At 39.3% G+C, this 22,493-nt stretch overlaps 2 protein-coding genes across 5 annotated transcripts in view; both read left to right on the top strand.

The window, feature by feature from the left end:
* The window catches only part of neto1l (neuropilin (NRP) and tolloid (TLL)-like 1, like), a 184,120-nt gene extending 167,898 nt beyond the window's left edge, over window positions 1-16,222 (top strand). The window contains exons 9-12 of one of the 4 annotated variants that reach the window (XM_036935147.1): window positions 5,901-6,516; window positions 7,641-7,713; window positions 7,912-7,945; window positions 13,002-14,103. In XM_036935147.1, the coding sequence (XP_036791042.1) occupies window positions 5,901-6,516; window positions 7,641-7,701 (677 nt within the window). In that variant the 3' untranslated portion in view covers window positions 7,702-7,713; window positions 7,912-7,945; window positions 13,002-14,103. Of the gene's footprint in view, window positions 1-5,900; window positions 6,517-7,640; window positions 7,714-7,911; window positions 7,946-13,001; window positions 14,104-14,979 lie in introns of those variants that run through there. The other 3 variants (XM_036935146.1, XM_036935145.1, XM_036935149.1) reach the window with 3 other exon arrangements.
* Window positions 16,223-17,693: 1,471 nt separating this feature from the next.
* On the top strand, window positions 17,694-20,952 carry timm21 (translocase of inner mitochondrial membrane 21). The gene is made up of 6 exons (XM_021620460.2): window positions 17,694-18,274; window positions 18,485-18,547; window positions 18,653-18,750; window positions 19,640-19,713; window positions 19,842-19,947; window positions 20,141-20,952. The coding sequence occupies exons 1-6, from the start codon at window positions 17,971-17,973 to the stop codon at window positions 20,231-20,233; spliced, it is 738 nt and encodes a 245-aa protein (XP_021476135.1). The 5' UTR covers window positions 17,694-17,970; the 3' UTR covers window positions 20,234-20,952.
* The last annotated feature ends 1,541 nt before the right edge of the window (window positions 20,953-22,493 follow it).

The following is a 22,493-nucleotide window of genomic DNA, read 5'->3' as shown; positions in this document are numbered from 1 at the left end:
AGAAGGCCAGCGTCCCGGAGTCGCCTCTTCATTGTTGACGTTGAGACGGGTACTATTTAATGAAGCTGCCAGCTGATATGGATTTCACATGACTGGGAGACAGATATGCATCGGTTAGTTACAGATACCTTTAAAAAAAATGGGCCTCACAATGGGCCTCAGGATCTCGTTACGGTATTTTTGTGCATTCAAATGGCCAATTGATAAAATACAATTGTGTTCTTTGACCGTAGCTTATGCCTGCCCATACCATAACGCCACCGCCAGCATGGGGCACTCTGTTCACAACGTTGACATCAGCAAACCGCTTGCCCCACACAACGCCATATACATGGTCTGCGGTTGTGAGGCCGGTTGGACGTACTGCCAAATTCTCTAAAACAACGTTGGGAAGCAGCTTATGGTAGAGAAATTAACATTCAGTTCTCTAGCAACAGCTCTGGTGGAGATTCCTGCAATCAGCATGCCAATTGCACGCTCCCTCCAAACTTGAGACATTTTTACCAATGTGTTGTGTGACAAAACTGCACATTTTCGAGTGGCCTTTTATTGTACCCAGCACAAGGTGAACCTGAACAATGATCATGATATACCACAACTGTCAGGTGGATGGATTATCGTGGCAAAGGAGAAATGCTCACTAACAGGGATGTAACTACATTTGTGCACAACATTTTAGAGAAATAAGCTTTTTGTGTGTATAGAACATTTCTGGGATCTTTTATTTCAGCTCATGAAACATAGGATCAACACTTTACATGTTGCGTTTATTTTTTGTTCAGTGCACAATTTTAAATATACACTACAGGTCAAAAGTTTTTGAACACCTACTCATTCAAGGGTTTTTCTTTATTTTTACTATTTTCTACATTGTAGAATAATAGTGAAGACATCAAAACTATTAAATAACACATATGGAATCATATAGTAACCAAAAAAGTGTTAAACAAATCAAAATATATTGTATATTTGAGATTCTTCACCCTTTGCCTTGACCGCTTTGCACGCTCTTGGCATTCTCTCAACCAGCTTCATGAGATGGTCACCTGGAATGCATTTCAATTAACAGGTGTGCCTTGTTGAATGTTAATTTATGGAATTTATTTCCTTCTTAATGCGTTTGAGCCAATCAGTTGTGTTGTGACAAGGTAGGGGTGGTATACAGAAGATAGCCCTATTTGGTAAAATACCAAGTCCATGTTATGGCAAGAACAGCTCAAATAAGCAAAGAGAAATGACAGTCCATCATTACTTTAAGACATGAAGGTCAGTCAATATGGAAAATAACTTTGAAAGTGCAGTCGCAAAAACCATCAAGCGCTATGATGAAACTGACACTCATGAGGACCGCCACAGAAAAGGAAGACCCAGAGTTACCTCTGAGGATAAGTTCATTAGAGTTACCAGCCTCAGAAATTGCAGCCCAAATAAATGCTTCACAGAGTTCAAGTAACAGACACATCTCAACATCAACTGTTCACAGGAGCCTGTGTGAATCAGGCCTTCATGGTCGAATTGCTGCAAAGAAACCACTACTAAAGAACACCAGTAAGAAGAAGAGACTTGCTTGGGCCAAGAAACACGAGCAATGGACATTAGACCAGTGCAAATGTGTCCTTTGGTCTGGAGTCCAAATTGGAGAGACATGGTGTGGGTGAACGGATGATCTCCGCATGTGTATTTCTCACCGTAAAGCATGGAGGAGGAGGTGTTATGGTGTGGGGGTGCTTTGCTGGTGACATTGTCTGTGATTTATTTAGAATTCAAGGCACACTTAACCAGCATGGCTACCACAGCATTCTGCAGCGATACGCCATGATTCCATGTATGTTATTTCATAGTTTTGATGTCTTCACTATTATTCTACAATGTAGAAAATAATAAAAATATAGAAAAACCCTTCAATGAGTAGGTGTTCTAAAACTTTTGACCGATAGTGTATATATATTTATTTAAACTTTTTCTCCCCAATTTTGTGATATTTAATTGGTAGTTACAGTCTTGTCCCATTGCTGCAACTCCAGTACGGACTTGGGAGAGGCGAAGATTCAGAGCCATGCATCCTCCAAAGCACAACCCTGCCAAACCGCACTGCTCGCTTAACCCGGAACCCAGCCGCACCAATGTGTCGGAGGAAGCACAGTACAATTGGTGAGCTTACAATCGTCAGATTGCAGGTGCCCGGCCTGCCACAAGGAGTCACTAGAGTGCTATGGGACAAGGACATCCCAACCAGCCAAGCCCTCCCCTAACCCGGATGACACTGGGCCAATTGTGTGCTGGCTGTGAAACTGCCTGTGATTGAACCCTGGCATGTGGGGACTCCTCAAGCACTGCAATGCAGTGCCTTAGACCACTGCGCCGCTCAATGATTTAAAATATTACATTACATTACATTTCATAACATTTTTCACAACAGATTAAGTGTGTTCCCTCAGTCCAATACTCTACTACCACATATCTACAATACAAAACCCATGTGTACGTGTGTGTAGAGTGTGTGTGTCTTATAATGTGTATGTGTAAGAGAGAGTTGATAGATTGCGATGCATATTATTAATGTTAGCTCTCCGTGTACATTTAAGGGCCAGCCATGCTGCCCTGTTCTGAGCCAATTGTAATTTTCCTAAGTCCCTCTCTGTGGCACTGACCACATGACTGAACAGTAGTCCAGGTGCGACAAAACCAGGGCCTTGTTGATACTTGTTAGAGATAGTCCCCTTTTTTTCAATTTTCGCCTAAATGACAAACCCAAATCTAACTGCCTGTAGCTCAGGCCCTGAAGCAAGGATGTGCATATTCTTGATACGATTGGAAAGTAAACACTTTGAAGTTTGTGGAAATGTGAATTGAATGTAGGAGAATATAACACAATAGATCTGGTAGAAGAAAATACAAAGAAAAGAACTACCACCATCTTTGAAGGGCAAGAGAAAAGTCCCAGTTCTAGCCGTCACTCTGGTTGTAATTCCGATAGTGTCAACAAGATGGCAGCAGTGTATGTGAAAAGTTTCAGACGGATAACTTGAAGAATGAGTGAACTACAAGACTTTTAGTGTGAAGTCCCCAAATACATTTAGGCAAATTGTGAAGGAGACATTCGCATTCATATTACATTTTTCTGCAAGAATATCATCAAATCTGTATACTTGGACTTTGATTTCGCTTTCCAAGTATTCGTAGCCATATTATAAGTTCAACATTTGCAAAACAACCCGTTTTCATAACTTCATAACTCTGAATATTTTCATTTCTGTCCAATATGAAAAGGCATGCTGTCGTACAAGGTTAGTAGCTACATTTTACGACATATACATTGCTCATTGGCTATCTAGCTAGCTTTGTTTGACCCCGATTGGTGCTTATTTGACAAAGATAGTCGTTCAAATGATGACCGCCCGTATCATCGGCGTGCCATGAAGGCATCGCTCTCTGACCAAATATGGTGTCCTATAGGATATACTACATCCCTAATGATATAGTGAAGTCTTCTTACGTTCCAGGATCTCTGAGGAATACATACGAATGTGATTTGACTAACGTTTAGGGTGAGATTTTCACAGATTCCTTTCTTTGCAAATTTAACGAGTGGAAATACAAAATTGATCGTGCATGTTATATGGACCTTTTTGGGATATGAAAAAGGATGTTATCTAACAAAACGACACTTCATGTTATCTCTGGTACCCTTTGAATGATAAATCAGAGCAAGAGCAAGATTTCAGAATGTAAGTACACATTTCACCTTCAGAGGTGAATTTATCAAACCTATCACGGTGAAAAAGGTGTTGTTGTTAGGAGCTCTCTTCAAACAATCGCAGTAATAGCTACTGTAAATAGGGCACTACAGTTAAATTAACAAGAATGGAAGCTTTCAGACGATATAAGACATTTATCTAAAATTTGTTTCTCTAAAATATACGATCTTGACATAAGGCGCTGCATGATTTACAACTGTCCCTTTGACGGTACGCAGATTTAAATCATTTTCCACACACAGTCTGTGCCTGTATTTAGTTCTCATGCTAGTGAGGGCCGAGAATCCACTCTCACATAGGTACATGGTTGCAAAGGACATCAGTGTCTTAACAGCGCGATTTGCCAAGACAGGATACTGTGAGCGCAGCCCAATCCAGAAATCTGGCAGTGGCTTCTGATTCAATTAAATTCTCACAGGACCCCTTGTTGCAATTTCGATGAGACTCTCTTGTTCAGATATCGTTAAGTGAACTGGAGGCAGGGCATGAAAGGGATAACGAATCCAGTTGTTTGTGTCATCCATTTAGGGAAAGTAATTGCGTACCCAGCTCAGGTGTTTCGTTATATCACATTTGACATTGTCTGTAAGCTTAAGTGGAAAGACCTGTGTGTTGTCCTTGTTAATGCAAACAGAGAAGAGCTCCAACTTCTTAATCATAGCCTCAATTTTGTCCCGCACATTGATTATAGTTGCGAAGAGTACTGTAATCCTAGATTCAGATCTATTCAGGTGAGAAAAAACATCACCCAGATAGGCCAGTCGTGTGAGAAACTCGTCCACATGCAAGCGGTCAGACAAGTGAAAATGATGGTCAGTAATCAAAACTTTAAGCTCGTCTCTCAAAGTCAATACTTTTGCCCCTTGATAACCAGTGCCCTTCTGTGTGTTGTAAAAGCGTGACATGGTCGCTGCCCATATCATTGCATAGTGCAGAAAATACACGAGAGTTCAAGGGCCTTGCTTTAACAAACAAGCAGCAAGAGCCTCTCGGTGGATGCTGCAGTGTGTGGATGCTGCAGTGTACCCAAGTGGCGTCGGGAGCAACTGCTCGCATGCGCGTTACCACTCCGCTATGTCTCCTTGTCATGGCTTTTGCACCATCAGTACAGATACCAACATGAGCAGCAGCTACGTTTGGCTACATACGGACCGTTAAGTAACGGTTAATGTGATTAGATGTTAATTATTTGACTAGGCTACCTGTATTTGACATTGTGTTGTTATTTCGCTGAACACTAGATGGTTTAATTTTATTTTTGGCAGTGAAAAGAGGCTACTCGGGTGAGAAAAAAACCTCACCCAAATGTATAGCCCCGTGGGAAAGTATAAATGGACTGTTTGAAATTGTGAAGAAGAAAAAAAGTACAAAATGTAATAAAAGAAAATAGATATATTTTATGTGAATCACATTTTTATTTGGCGTACCCCCGACAGCATTGTGCGTACCCCTGTTTGGGAACACCTGCTGTAGAGCATCTATTGTTTCCAGAAGATGACAAAGTTATCTATAACAATTATTCCAACAGAGCTACAGTAATCTTTTCGCCAGTTGTGTAATCACATATGCTCAAACATACATTACACACACTCACACACACTTTTACACTCATCATTTCCTGTTGCTACTCTGTTCTTTATTTTACTCTTATTATTATCTATCCTGATGCATAGTCACTTTACCCTTTATCCTTCATGTACAGATCTACCTTGTACGACTACTTCTGATATAAACCTCCATTCTTGTGTATTTTATTTTATTCCTTTTGTGTTGCTATTTGGATTATTATTTTTAAATTCTGCCTCATTGGGAAGGGCTCGTAAGCAAGCATTTCACGGTAAAGTCTACATCATGTGACAAATAATATTTTATTTAAATTGATTGTAAGTTTGTGGGTGTAAGTTGGCCATTTCTTAAAGGGGCAGCCCCGAAAAGTGGAAAAACGATAGAAATGCAATGTGTTTCACCACTTGGCTGCATTTACAAAGATGGAAGCAGAAAACAACACACTCTCCAAAAGAGAAACATTCAAATGTCTCCTGATCACCACTATTTGCTCCTCTCTCACTGTCTCTCTCCCTCCCACCTATCTCTCTATTTCTCTCCTTCTCTCTCACCCCATCTGTCTCCCTCATCCAACAGAGAAGAGGAAAGCCAATATCCTGGACAACCTGAACAACACCAACGGCACCATTATCGGCGTCACCTGTTGTATCGTCCTCATCCTCCTCATTGTGTCCATCATCGTTCAGATCAAACAGCCCAGGAAGAAGTACATCCTCCGGCGCGAGGACTTTGACCCCACCATGTTCCAGGAGGTCTTCGAGCCGCCGCACTACGAGCTCTGCACGCTACGGAGCGCCACGCACGCCACTGCAGCCTCCGCAGACCTAGTCGACCTGGCGGAGGACTTCGAGAACTACCACGCTCTCCGCCGCTCATCCTCACGCTGCGTCCATGACCACCACTGTGGCTTCGCCTCCAACCCGGGCTCCGCCCACCTGTCCCAGCTGTCACTCAGTGGGCGGGGTAGCCGCGGCAACCTGAGCACGCGCGAGGCCCTCCTCACGGACCTTCCACCACAGCCGGTACGGCCGCTGCTGCCCAGCGTTGCCACAGGGAACCGGCGCAGCATACTGGTGATGAAGCACAGCTACTCACAGGAAGCGGCCGACAACGGGTGCGACCTCGATGACGACCTGGAAGAGGTTCCCACGACGAGCCACCGACTGTCGCGTCACGAGAAGGCAGTCCAGCGGTCAGTATCTATAGATTTCCAATGAATCATGGTCAATCAATCCATGTCAATGAAGACATCCTAATAGAAGATGTCATGGGGGAGGGTGACATTGATTTTCTTCCTTTTTAAACATTTTTTAATCCCCCTCTGCTTTTGTTCTTTCTCTCATTCTTCTTATTTTTTTTTAGGTTGTAGCTTCCTTTTTTGCTTTGATCTTCTTACTTCTTGTCAACTCTGCTATCATTCATAAAGAGTTATGCTGTGGTAGGGAGACCTGCCCCCTCACTTTCTCTCTCACCCACTATCTTCCTCCCCTCCCTGTCTATTTATCACTCTCTATCTCACTCTTTCACACACATTCACTCTCTTTCTTTGTCTCTGTCTCTATATTGCTTTCTTTATCTATCTATGTAGCTCCAACCCATGCTCAGTACCAAGAAACATTGCCAGTGTCCTTGTTAGGTTTTCAGATATCCATCTTGAATTAAAATACTGATTTATGATGTGCAAATAGAGTGCACGACATTTGCAATGGATCAGACAAATACACACCTCTTTTCTATAGAGGACATATAGATCAATTCAGTCTGTAGTCGTATCAATCTGTTGTGACTCTCAACAGAAGGGCTTGTATTGGTGCCTGCCACTGTTAAAGAGATTATTGATTGATACATTTTGAGTGCAAAAAAAAAACATTTTGTAAACTCAAAAGATATAAACACAAATAACTTTGTTAATAGTAAAAGTTAAATGTGTTCTTTTTTTGATGTGGTAAAGTTCAAACCTTTGGCACAAATCTGTTTTCTTCAATTATATTTGAATGTACAGATATCTGCACCTTGATGACTTGATAAATGAAATGTTTACACTTCTTGGACTTCCAAAATAACTTCCAAGATAAAGTACCTTTGCTATGCATGCACTATGTGTGCTCTGCTGTATTCAACCTGTATACCTGAAAAAGTCTTGTTTTAACTATAATGTCCAGCACAGCAATTTCTATGCATGCAAGACTTCCAGAGTTCAAAACTCTGTTGAAATGTTCTGCTTTTATGTAGCCAATATATGCATTTACAGTACATATGATAATCTCTATGCAAAAAAAGAGTTTGATATTAAACGACAGAGCGGTGACATTTCAGGTTCTGCCTCATTGGCTCTTTGAGCAAACACGAATCAGAATACAACACGACTAGGGTGTAAGGCAATCTCAAGGTAAGCCCCCCCCCCCACACTTATACAACAATAAACATATTTTATGTTTCTGTGTAGGTCATCGTTTGACCATATAAGTCAATATCTCAGTAATGGTAGTTTTATGTAGTTTTGATGTTGACTTTTTTGTGAAGTTATTCTGGATTTAGTTTGTTTTGTTTGTTAGATTTTTTGATATGGTTCATTGTTGTCATCAAGATGGTTCCTCTGCTTGCGGTCATCTTGGTTTATGGTGAGTTTTTGTGTGAAATTTGGCTTCTATTTTTTTGCGTGGTTGATTTGAAGCTCATGTATGTGTCCTCTTCTTACCGAGGTCATATCATGAGCAACATTTTATTATTTATTAGCATGGACTTTTCCAGTCATCTTCTGTTGAACCTGTGGAAAATAAGGATGAATCTCACCTTTAACCTGTATTTCTTTTAGCCTCATAGCACAAACAGATCATAGCTGTATTATTTAACATACAGATATTTAATTAGCACACTTTTAATTAAGCACATTAATAGTACTACATACACCAATACTAAAGTCACAGTCCTAATTCTAAACAAGTTAGTCACCTGGAATGTTTTCAGACATTACTAAGGTTTACTGAAGTCACACTTACATGGTATTCTCCTGTTGTCTTGACTTGTTGAATGAATGAAATACTGAACATGGCTTTTCGAGCCTACTAGTCCATGAGCCAGACCCCCAAATATGTTCTGTACAGCTCACTTGGGATGATGTGTCTCATAGTGATTTTGTTGGAGTTCTCTGTCCCTAGTGTCGGAAAATGTGTGATAGAAGTGCATTAAAATCCTGAATCATGTTCAACTTTGTTTGAAAAGTGGTTCTGAAAGGTCATGAAGTTACCTTTTAAATTATATAAAATATACTGTAACCAACTTCGAATGCACCAGCTACAACTACTGTTAAGGAAATCGCAAATATTGTACCATTGACATTATAATGTTTGAAGCTTAACCATAGAATTCCATGTAATGGGGCAGTTATGTTTTTGGACTATAACATTATGGAAGAGGCTTGTAGATACAGGGCCATCACAGAATCCATGTATTAAGCCCAGAAGCCTTTTACCAATATGGCCACCAAACAACACAATTGGGTTTATTTAATCATTTTGCATGACCATACCTGTATGAAATATAATTGTAGTATACCCCAAAATATCTTAAAATGTTCATAGTGATGTAGAATACACAACAACATTTGCCAGGTGTGCCAGATACAGTACATGTCTCTGTACCTGACTTTTTCCACATTTTGTTAAGTTACAGCCTTATTCTAAAATGTATTAAACAAATAAAATCCTCAGAAATCTACAAAAAATACCCCATAATGACAAAGTGAAAACTACTTTTTATAAATGTTTGCAAAGGTATAAAAAAATACAAAACAGAAATACCTTATTTAAATAACTATTCAGATCATTTGCTATGAGACTTGTTCTTGTTTCCATTGATCATCCTGGAGATGTTTTTTACAACTTGATTGGAGTCCACCTGTGGTAAATTCTATTGATCGGACAGGATTTGGAAAAGCACACACCTGTCTATATAAGATCCCACAGTTGGCAGTGCATGTCAGAGCAAAAACCAAGCCATGAGGTCAAAGGATTGTGTTGAGGCACATATCTGGGGTTCTGGGGAAAAATGGCTGCATCATTGTAGGTCCCTAAGAACACAGTGACCTCCATCATTCTTAATTGCAATATGTTTGGAACCACCAAGACTCTTCCTAGAGCTGGCCGCCTGGGCCAAACTAGCAATCGGGGGAGGAAGGCCTTGGTCAGGGAAGTGACCAAGAACCTAATGGTCACTCTGACAGAGCTCTAGAGTTCCTCTGTGGAAATGGGAGAACCTTCTAGGACCACCATCTCTGCCGCACTCCACCAATCAGGCCTTCATGGTAGAGTGGCCAGACGGAAGCCACTCCTCAGTAAAAGGCACATGACAGCCTGCTTGGAGTTTGCCAAAAAGACTATCAGACCGTGATGAACAATATTGTCTGGACTGATGAAACCAAGATTTAACTTTTTGGCGTGAATGCCAAGTGTAACATCTGGAGTAAACCTTGCGCCATCCCTACAGTGAAGCATGGTGGTGGCAGCATCATGCTGTGGATATGTTTTTCAGCGGCAGGGACTGGGAGACTAGTCAGGATCGAGGAAAACCTGCTCCAGGGGACTCAGAACCTCAGACTGGGGGTGAAGGTTCACTTTCCAACAGGACAACGACCCTAAGCACACAGCCAAGACAATGCAAGAGTGGCTTCGGGACAAGTCTTTGAATGTCCTTGAGTGACCCAACCAGATCCCGGACTTGAACCCAATCGAACATCTCTGGAGAGACCTGAAAATAGCTGTGCAGCAACGCTCCCCATCCAACCTGACAGAGCTTGAGAGGATCTGCAGAGAAGAATGGGAGAAACTCCCCAAATACAGGTGTGCCAAGCTTGTAGCGTCATACCCAAGAAGACTCGATGCTGTAATCGCTGCCAAAGGTGCTTCAACAAAGTACTGAGTAAAGGGTCTGAATACTTACGTAACTGTGATTTTCAGTTTTTTATCTGTAATAAATTAGCAAAAATGTCTAAAAACCTATATTTGCCTTGTCATACTGGGATATTTTTTAGATTGATGAGGGAAAACAACTATTTGATCAATTTTACAGTAAGTACGTAACAAAATGTGAAAAAAGTGAAGCAGTCTGAATATTATCCGTAGGCACTGTATAGAATTGTGATAAGAATGTGCACAAAAAAAGATTTACGAATCGCTGATTTCTGCAGATGTTATGACGAATAATTGCAATATTTAATCTTCAAACATGTCAAATGGATGTGTACATGTGATGTCATGGATGTGAGCAGATTAAAATGATATACAATGTTATCATATTAATTGTTTTCATAAAACAGAGGACGAGAAATGTACTGCATACATTACAATGTCAAATTCCATAGAAATGTCAATCTGTTTTCACCTGATGTTGAGAGCAGCAAACCATTACACGTAGTTAGTCTAAATGAACATGCATTCTTACTCTGGGGCTGTAGCAGATTGGTCTTTTACTAGAATACTACAAGTAATATAATTGACCTCAACAGGCCCAACATTGGATTTTACTACATTGTAATGGAATGTACGGGGCAGGTTTATAGTCCTTATAATGAAAACAGCTACTATAACATTCTACATCATTTTAATAAGCTCACATCCATGATTATTCACATGTACATTATGTCCATGTTGAAGGATCAAATATTACAATTGTTGATGCTATTGTGTTCATAGGTCAGTGATTCTTTCTGACAGCTTTTTAGGCACATTCTTACCACAATTCTGTGAATAATCATTCCTTATCTGGCCCACCTTGCTCATTTGGTTATGTATTCTAAAACACTATGAACATTTTAAGACATTTTAGGCCATATTACAATTATACTGAACACAAATATGAACGCAAAATGTAAAGTGTTGGTCCCATGTGTCATTAGCTGAAATAAAAGATCCCAGAAATTTTCCATACACACAAAAAGCTTATTTCTCTCAAATGTTGTGCACAAATTTGTTTGCATCCCTGTTAGTGAGCATTTCTCCTTTGCCAAGATAATCCATTCAGCTGACAAGTGTGGCATATCAAGAAGCTGATTAAACAGCATGATCATTACACCGGTGCACCTTGTGCTCGGGACAATAAAAGTCCACACTAAAATGTGCAGTTTTGACACACAACAGAATTCCACAGATGTCTCAAGTTTTGAGGGAGTGTATTATTGGCATGCTGACTGCAGGAATGTCCACCAGAGCTGTTGCCAGAGAATTGATGTTTATTTCTCTACCATACGCCACCTCCAACGTTGTTTTAGAGAATTTGGCAGTACGTCCAACCGGCCTCACAAATGCAAACCACGTGTCACCATGCCAGCCGAGGACCTCCACATCCGACTTCTTCACCTGCGGGATTGTCTGAGACCAGCCACTCGCATAGCTGATGAAACGGAGGAGTATTTCTGTCTGTAATAAAGCACGTTTTTTTGGGGAAACTATTCCTGATTAGTTGGGCCTGGCTCCCCAGTGGGTGGGCCTATGCCCTCCTAGACCCACCCATGACTGCGCCCCTGCCCAGTCATGCGAAATCCATAGATTAGGGCCTAATGAATTAATTTAAATTGACTGATTTCATTATATGAACTGTAACTCAGTAAATTAATTGAAATTGTTGCATGTTGTGTTTATATTTTTGCTCAGTATATATTTCATACAGGTATGGTCACGCAAAATTTTCCAGTAAGACCCCATTGTTTTTTTTGTCGGCCATATTGGACAAAGGCTTCTGTGGGGTTAATGAGTGAATTCTGTGATGGCCCTGTACTGTGTCTACAAATCTTTTTAAAAACCTGCTCTAGCTGGTTGTGTGCAATTTGATTCCTCTATCACCAAAGTTAGAATCCCAAAACATAGCTTCCCCATTACATTGAATTCTAAGCTTGCAACATTCTAATGTCGATGGCACAATATTGGCGATTTTGTTTAACAATAGTTGTAACTGGTGCTTTCGAAGTTTGAATGGTAATTTTATGACCTTTCAGAACATCTTGTCAAACAAAGTTTCAAATATATCATGTTTCCTCTTTAAAGCAATTTATACAGGTAATTCTAATATGTACCCTAGAGGTCAAAGGTCGAAGTTCTGTTGACCGAAACATTCAGAAAATATGTCTGATGAATAGCTGTGAATCTAAGCGATCCAATGATGTATGACTGAAGAGTATAAGTGAGCAATAACTGGTTGTATACTGACGTTCTTTGGGGTAAAATCCCTATGGGAAAAACGAATGGGACGGAGGGATGAAATAAAGAGTTTTATCACAGAGGAAGCTACCATTGATGCACTGCTATCACACATTTTCCAACTCTAGGGACATTGACCTTCAAAAAATCGCTATGAGACCCCCCTGACTCATGGACTGTACTGTTGTCTTCAATTTTAAGTTGCATTAATGTAAAATCATTTTATTTTATGTCTTTGTTGGGTAACACTTAATTTGGATGTTTCATCATAATGCCAACATAAGGTTGTCTAGATTATCATTGCATTTAATGAATGTCACCTTTAAGCCATGACTCCCTCATGTTAGTATTATGCTGGGACATTAAAATAAACTGTTACCCTAAGTTGTGTCATTCAGTGTAAGAAATGCTTAGTCCGGTGAGTGTGTATGTGTGTTTGTGTGTTTGTTTACGCTCTACGTTATGTTGCATTGTTTCCATCATATAGACTTCTTGAGAATAGTGCAATCCTGGATCAGTACGAACGGGCTTCAATGAAATATGAAAATACGGACCGGAGATTCACATCAGCATAATGGCGATGGTGATGGTGATGAAGGACTTATGGAAATAGAGAATATGAAATATGTAACAAACTGGAAGAAAGTAGCTACAGTGATAAAAACAATTGCCTGTGTATAGACTGGTTTAAAATAATTGAAACTTGAATTTAACTAGGCTTCTAATCAGACCCACTATTGTCACTTCAGATTTTGTAATCTTATTGACTGGACATTAACAAGGTACATTATTATCAAACAAAACAATGGATGAATATCTACATTGTGAGATGCAAGTTTGTTGCTCAAAATCATCAATGGACTATTGTGATTAGAAAACCTTTCTCAGTTCAATGTTTAGAGCATGTGATTTTGTAGGATTTTTGCAGCATATTATAAATGGTATTTTGGGGTATCAATGCTTGCAATTTTTCAGTTTGAGGAAAGATGTAACATTTATCAGTAATAATTAGGCAATAAAGCCTACTCAGTAACTAACCTCAGTGTAATTACCCATCTCTGAATAAGAAAAAAACAACTTTATATGATAATTGAAAATGCTATGGTATGACTTGTGCATGCTTTTTATATCCATTAAAACATGAACAAACTAACATCTAGATTGAAAGTCATCCACTAATGCACTACATGCATCTCAGTTATAAATAAGTTCACTATAACATAAACAAAGGAAATCTATCCATAAAAGTATTATGAGTGGTATTAATTGATTGCATGCTAATTCAACTAAATTGAAAGTCAAATGTCAATACAAAACTAATCTTTAACATTTTCATTTTCAAATGTTGATTCCTCTCACAAATTAAAAAAAAAAATCAAAGTGTAGTTGTTTATTATTTGACATAAACAATGTAAATTCAGTTGATTTGTCACATCCTCTCTTTTCGTAGCCTGTAATCTTTGTACTCAGACTTTTCTACTGGGGGTATTTGAAAAGAGGAGACTTTTTAAAGACATACATAATACTGTTCAGGACTGATTTTATGAATGCTTTGTAAGAAAAGAAACAATAAAGCTTAATAATTTTTATTTTAAGGTTTTATCTAATTATTTTGTTATGTGTTTCACCAGTCCTTATTGTTCAAATGAAATTAAATGAAATTAATTTGGTTGCAAGTAAATAAATATGAATGCAAACATACACACATGCATGCACACAACACACACACATGCACACACACACACACACACACACACACTCACAAACGCACCCCATTAAGGCACCCCGTTTAGCCACACTAGGACTATACTAAATCAAAACATTTTGATCTCCACTCAAATGTAATGTAATTCCAGTCCACTTTCACTTGAACATAATCAGGGAGGTGTTACAGTGTCGACAATAGGATTTATGTTATTGCCTGCATGGTTTGTCTACACTACATCATTGCAACTATGCTGACGCCTTCAATATCCCAACAATAAATCAATCTTTAGTTTAATTTGATATGCTTGCTCAGTTTTCTCGTTTGCTGTTGTTTATGTTAATGTTGTTGTTGGTTTTTTTGTAATGCACTGCGTAAGTTTATGTGTTCAGTTAATGTTATTTGTTCACTTCATTTTGACACAGCTAGTGATACTGTTATTGTTACTGTAATGTGAACTTAAGAGACCATGTGAATCAATACTGACGCTGTGTAAACACACACAGAGAGAGACGGCAACAATACAGTAATGTCTTTACACATGCACAATATGAGCAACATACTTCAAATAGGCTTACTGTATGTTGTAACGTGTTAATTCTTTAGGGTCACATTTGATTTACGCAGTAATCTGTTCTAATGAAACTTCAGGATGGAGAGACATAGAGGTAATGTGATATATCAAACTGTAATAAACTGTTGTTGTAGTTATTGTGGCCTAGAGTACACTAAAAGTAATGGTGTTTCCATTTCTCTACAGATACTTCAGACCGATTCATCAGTCTTCTGCATCTTGCCAAGTTTGACATGGAACTAACATTAATCTCCCTCATGCATCTTGAGGGAACTGTTGCACTTGCGTTGAGCGGCAAGACCAATTTAGAGTGTTGTGATGAGGAAAAACAGAAGCTTTTTTTGTGTATGCGTTGGGTTTTTTGTTTGTTTGGATGACAGGTGAGATGCCCTGTTTGTGTTTCTCAAATGTCTGAGATTGTAAAGCCAACGGACACATATCCTGATACTCAGATATTGGACCGAAACTTTAAAAGAAAAATAAATACCTTTAATGTACATTGTTCATGGACTAAAAACTGAACCTGTTCTTTGAAACTTGATTAATGATTTTTTTATTTATCAAACATGTAAGGATGTCATTTTGGTGCTGAAATACCATCTGGAAATCCACAGTATGTATCGCTGTTATGTTTCCCTCCCTCCATTATGGCTCGAGTTCTTTCCCCGGATGGAGTGTCACACCCAGGAGAATGTTGTGATGTCATGAAGGGCATTAACCTTAGTGTTAATCCACTAGACATGAAAGATCTCTTTGGTGATTTCTGTGGACTGAAATGGGACATTGGGATGTAATATGTAGTTTCTATGACAAGTCACAGAGCTCTTCAGAGAGTAGCCTAATGAAATTGTTTTTCCAGAGATCCCAATTTTGAGAATTTCCAGTCAGATTTCCAACTAGGATCTCAAACATTGGGAATGGTTGTACTAGTGGCTTGTCCATACACACTAGGCTACAGTAAAAAAAAATGTGTGCTCAATTACTGATCATGAATTAGGCTACTACCTAATTCCTTGATTGCCCCATTGCCTTTCCTTTGCAATATTTTATTTCCTGTCATTCAAAATACACCACGTGACCAAAAGTATGTGGACACCTGCTCATCGAACATCTCACTCCAAAATCATGGGCATTAATATGGAGCTGGTCACGCCTTTGTTGCTATAACAGCCTCCACTCTTCTGGGAAGGCTTTCTACTAGATGTTGGAACATTGCTGCGGGGACTTGCCACAAGAGCATTAGTGAAGTCCAATTCATCCCAAAGGTGTTCGATGGGGTTGAAGTCACAGCTCTGTGCTGGCCAGGGAAGTTCTTCCACACCGATCTCGACAAACGATTTCTGTATGGACCTCACTTTGTGCACGGGGGCATTGTCATGCTGAAACAGGAAAGGTCCTTCCCCAAACTGTTGCCACAAAGTTGGAAGCACAGAATCGTCTAGAATTTAATTGTACGCGGTAGCGTTAAGATTTCCCTTCCCTGGAGCTAAGGGGCCTGGCCCGAACCATGAAAAACAGCCTCAGACCATTAATCCTCCTCCACCCAACTTTACAGTTGGCATTATGCATTCGGTCAGGTAGCGTTCTCCTGGCGTCTGCCAAACACAGATTAGTCCATTGGACTGCCAGATGGTGAAGCGTTTCCACTTCCTCCAGACTCCAATGGCAGTAAGCTTTACACCACTCCAGTTGACGCTCGGCATTGCGCATGATGATCTTAGGCTTGTCTGCAGCTGCTCCTCCATGGAAACCCATTTCATGAAGCTCCCCGCGAACAGTTCTTGTGCTGACGTTGCTTCCAGAGGCAGTTTGGAACTCGGTAGTGAGTGTTGCAACCGAGGACAGATTATTTTTATGTGCTAAGCGCTTCAGCACTTGGAGATTCCGTTCTGTGAGCTTGTGTGGCCTAACACTTCACAACTGAGCCGTTGTTGCTCATAGACATCACTGTGTTCTTCAGTAAGGCCATTCTACTGCCAACGTTCTATGGAGATTGCATGGCTGTGTGCTTGATTTTATACACCTGTCAGCAACGTTTGTGACTGAAATAGCCAAATCCACTCATTTGAAGGGGTGTCCACACACTTTTGTGTATATCGTGTATGTGTATGTTTGAGACCCATCCGTTTGCTGAGATCTCTATACTTTGGTAACACGTTAAAGAAATGCTGGGCAGAATGTTTTCAATACACTGATACTAATCTGATTGAGACTTCCTGAGTTTGTATATTGGAAAGTGGTATTAATTTGTGCTTGTCCATGAACAACGTCACTTGTCAGGGTACATGTACATGTAATCTGTTTACAATAAAGCAAACTGTAATCAGTTACGTTACCAGCAAAAATATTGTAATCAGATGATGGATACTTTTGAAAAACTAGATGATTACTTCTTGGATTGCTTTGACATTTAGTTTTGTTTTATGACACCATTCTGATTTTTTTCAATGGCATTCAATTCAGCATTGAAAAAAAGGTGATAGTTTAAGTTCACTCCACCTGAGCGAGTCTGACCACAAGTCAGAGACCACTATGATGACACACCAATGCGTTTGATGGATCCTTTTTGTCTTCTTCCAATGCCTCTTAAAGGAAGAAATCGAAAACTGAAGTTACTGATTACAATTTTGGACAGGTAAGTAGTAACTGTAACAGATTACATTTAGAAAGTAACCTGCCCAATCCTGTCCCTTGTTATAATGTTGTAGCCTAAGTGCTGTAGCTTACCCTACCAGTCTAGAATACGTGAGTATATTACCAAAGAGAATATATGTTTAAAATATACATGTTTTAAAATCTGTGATATTGCTGTGATGTCTATTTCATCAAAGACAGAATTATTTTTAATTTCATCCACTGGGAACTGCCATGGACATAAACTGCCAATGCCTCTTCCAAGAAAACTCTCTCTCCCATGATTCTTCGCGCTTGTACAGTGACGACATGTATGCGCCGGAGGTTCAACAGCAAGCTCCCTAACTCAACGCTGACAGTCTTGCAAGTACTTATTGAAGTATATATTGAATTGTGTTGCAATTAGGTCATTTATATCGTATAATGGTTCGACTTTAGTAACAGTTAATTAATGCTGGGAAATTTTGCGAAATAGGGGCAAGACAGCGTGCGTTTTTTTTGATAGCTGAAGTAGCTAGCAAGTCAACGTGAATAGAGGACAACATGGTGTATTCTTTCATACTGAAAGTTGTGCAGCGTAATTTGCGTCAATATCAAACACTGTCAACGCAATCCGTTCTGCGAATATGTAAACGCATGCAGAACAATTTGCACCTTCAGAAACCGTCTACTGCAACATCCAGATTCGTTTTCTATGGGACTGCATATCACTCACCTATTGTGAACAATCTATTTTGTACACGGAGTCGAAGCATTTCTGTCGACACAAGATTGAGAAGTAAAGGAGAAGAGAAGGATGGTGGACAGGTGTCAGTACCGAGGCAAGGACCTTCTACTGCACATAAAGGTAAGCCTGTCGAACACAATGTATTGTTATTCAATCAGAGCCCATATGGAGTTTGCCTTGTTAATCACACTTCTTGCACAATAAGAGTGAAAGAGACTAAACTATTGAAAGTTTTGACATTGGCATAATGGCATCATCCTTTTCTCCAGCTATCAAAGAGTTTAGAACTAGAAGGGTGTACCATAATCAGAGTTCTCTCCCTCGCAACAGTAAAGGAAGCTGGCAAAGACTTTACCTACCTCATAGTTGTGCTGATTGGACTCGGAGTAACAGGTGATTTTTCACTTCCAGAATATGATATTGAAAGATCAATTGATGTAATCTGATTAAAAGACAGTGTTGCCCCAACCTGTTGACACCTCGGTGTTTTGCTCTCAGGTGGGTTGTTGTATGTGGTTTTCCAGGAGCTGTTCTCCTCCTCCAGCCCCAACAAGGTCTACAGCAAAGCCTTCAACAAAACCAGGTTACACCCAGAGGTGAGATAACAAGCACAGAAACATAACATCAACGAGACAATCTACTCTTAGTCTGCATCTCAGTTGAGTTAATATATGTATTTGCCTTTTGCCGGAATGTGTTTCGCATATGAGAGAACTGAGTTAAGACAACATTAACCATCTACGTCTCATTGGCTCGTCTCTTTCAGTGCATCTGCACTTCTCTGAAAACACAGGATTGATAAAAGCAATGTGGTGTCAGGGGTCGCGTTAACAGGATTCTGCATTTTTCACACAAAGGGAAAGAGAAAAACGGAGATCTAAAATCCCTCTCTTTGTAAATTGTGCTCGGCTTCAGTCAGGGTTCGCTCCAAATCATGAATGTAAAAGGACACATTTTGTGCTTCAGTTACACTATCTTTGCTCACAACATTGGATCACAAGACAGCACTCTGACTGATGGATGTGTAGCCTACTTTTCTCCTGTACTTTCCTCTGGTGTAGTTTTTCTCTGGTACCAAAGTAAAATGCAAGATTTACTTCAAGCAAAACATTAGGAAATGTAGCTGGCTACATTCTTTCTACAATATATATTATACATATGATGGCCATGCATAATTTTTCCTAAAAAAAAAATACCTTGCTTATTCATTGTAAGCTAATTTGCTTATGTGTGGCTGCTAGCCAAATAGCGTTTCACGTCTGTCATCTGATGGGAAAAAATTCTGCTAAATGTGTTGCGTTAATGCGTTTTGTGGGAAGATTGAAGCAAAAAAAACACTGTCGACATTCAATATAAAACACAGGTGAAATGGTTTAAAACAGATTTTTGATGGTCTGCTTTTAGAAAAGATTGATTTCTGATATCTAATTCGACCCCAGGGTGTAAAGTTGATTGTTCTCTTCCTTCCTCTTTGTAAAACCACAGGTGATTGGAGTGTTCGGGGAGCCAATCAAGTGCTTCGGTGAAACGTCCCGCCGAGGTAGAAGACAGAAAATCAGGTGAGATCAACGTTTGTTTTTACCATGATGGTCTTTCTTTATACACTGTGATAGGAATACAAGATCACTGCATTAAACAGACTGTGTGATTACTAGCATGTTTATTATGTTATTTTTTTCCCCCACAGTCATGTGGAGTACATGAAAGATGGACTGAAGCACATGAGACTGAAGTTCTACATCCAGGGAGAAGAACCAGGCCGGCAGGGAACTGTGCACACAGAATCTAAAGAGGTTAGACATATTCCCTAGCCATATTATTTTATGTGCAATTTATCTGCTTGATTGACCTAAACGCTATAGCGTTTAGAGACATTATTTTATTGATATCAGAAACAAGATTCTCCATTAATTAGAGAATAAATATTGGCATAAACGGCTCTTTTTGTTGTGACATAAGGTGAACGTGTTTTAACTCTTTCAACAGAACCCTGAAACTGGAAAGTTAGAGTTCCGCTACATCTTTGTGGAAGTAGACACTTACCCCAGGAGAACCATTGTCATTGAGGATAACAGATAAGCTGGGGACTGATTCTCAGACCCTGTCTGAAGAGGTGCTGCAGCTGTCTAGCATCACTCAGATTATGTAGGCAATGCATCACTTTGTTGATGAACTTGTTTGTTTCAAAAAGTTTTTTAACAAATGCCAATAAAGTTTTATAGAGTCCGTCGGTGGTTAAACCCAATAATAATTATTGATGGAACCAAGTTCCTATATCTTGTTGTTTAGTATGAGTTTCAGATTTGTTGGGTGATTTAGAAAATGTACTGCCATTGCTGACTTTTCTGAGGACAATTTCCTTATTTTTGAGAACTGAGTTAGTGAGGGTGAAGTATGATCTCTTTTTGACGTGGCTGTTCCCTTCGGAATGCCAATAACTGGTGTTTTAAATTAGCAATGATTTGAAGCTATCCGTTTTAATGCTCCATAGGATAAATGGCTTCTAAAGAATGGTTGACTTTTGTTGTCAAATCACAGAAATGTAATGCTTTTAAAGAAAAGCATCTGATGCAGAGATGTTATTTGTCTATTGACAGTGAAAATGTTCAATGTCTTTGTTCCTGAATCTACTACACTGATTAGAGATATGGAAAACCGTTAAAGATTTTGAATTAACTAAGACTCCTGTATTTTGAGAGCAAATCAATAGAATTGTTTTATGAGTATGTGGAAATACAAAAAAAGTGTGACTTGGTTAAACCCCCAATAATAAAGGATTCACTGGCCATGCGAAGTTAGACATATTCTGTCACACTGCAAATGTTCTATCCCACGCTGAACTTATTGGAAATACATTTTAGAAAAAGTCTGTTGGTACTTAACCAGGAGGTTGGTGGCACCTAAATTTGGGAGAAAGGGCTCATGGTAATGGCAGGAGCGGAATAGGTGGAATGGTATCAAACACATGGTTTTCATGTTTGATTACATTTGCTCCGTTCCAGACATAATGAGCCTTTCTCCCCTCGGCAGCCTCCATTGTTATGGACAGTATTGTTTTTATTTCATTATGGCAATATTTGATAGGATATTATAGCATACCCAATATTACGTATGCAAATGTTTACTCGGACCTGATGAAATTAGTGTAAACATCCTATGACTGACGGAGTACAGTGCCTTCGGAAAGTATTCAGACCCCTTGACTTTTTCCTCATTTTGTTACGTTCCAGCTTTATTCTAAAATGTATCAAATAAAAATAATTCCTCAGCAATCTACACAAAATACCCCCTGATGAAGAAAAAGTTTATTTTTCAATTTTTGCAAATGTGTTAAAAGTAAAAAACATCTACCTTATTTACAAAAATATTCAGACCATTGGCTATGAGACTTGAAATTGAAGAAAAAAAGAAAAGGTTCCTGGCGTATCCTCTAAGGGTTCTTCAAAGAACCCCTTTTAATGGATCCTCAGAACCTTTTGGGGTAAATTTAGTAGGGTTTAGTAGGGTTATTGCACAACAATAACACCATATTTTATTTGTCTGTGTTTATTATGATATTAGTGGCAAAGCAGAATAAAATCATCCAAACTCCCAGCAGAGCCCAAAGTCCAATGGGTATATTAATGTTCTCCGTATCCATAGCCAGAATGATTTTGCAGTGCATAGTGAACAGGTGTAGGGAGGGTGAAGTCTGTGAGTCCAAATTTGTTAAATTATACACATTAACAAAAAATGCACACAACAGTATTCAGAACTTGGTTTTTGAGGTAAATGTGAACGAAAAACACTTTTGATAATGGTTTTCATACACATTTAGTACCTTGTCCACCCAGTATATAGCCTCGCTTGTTATTTTACTGCTGCTGTTTATTTGTTACTTTTATTTTCTATTTTCATTATTTTACTTAACACTTATTTTTATTTTTTTCTTAACTTCTTAAAGCATTGTTGGCTAGGGGGTGGTTTTTTCACATCCGGATGAAAAGCGTGCCCAAAGTAAACTGCCTGCTACTCAGGCCCAGAAGATAAGCTATGCATATTATTAGTAGATTTGGATAGAGAACACTCTGACGTTTATAAAACTGTTTGAATAATGTCTATGAGTATAACATAACTTATTTGGCAGGCAAAACCCAGAGGACAAACCACCCAGGAAAAAAAATGTTTTGAGGTCACTCTTCAATGGGTTTTCTGTGTGGATCTATATTTCTAAGGCACTTGCTTGCAGTTCCTATTGCTTCCACTAGATGTCAACAGTCTTTAGAAATTGGTTGATATTTTTCCTTTGAAAAATGAAGAAGTAGGGCTGTTCAGAACGAGGGTCGCGCGACCTGAAAGC

Source organism: Oncorhynchus mykiss, chromosome 11 (assembly GCF_013265735.2).
Source record: "Oncorhynchus mykiss isolate Arlee chromosome 11, USDA_OmykA_1.1, whole genome shotgun sequence".
Lineage (NCBI taxonomy): Eukaryota > Metazoa > Chordata > Actinopteri > Salmoniformes > Salmonidae > Oncorhynchus > Oncorhynchus mykiss.
Note: the sequence above shows the minus strand (reverse complement) of the source record. Positions and strands in the feature narration are given on the sequence as shown.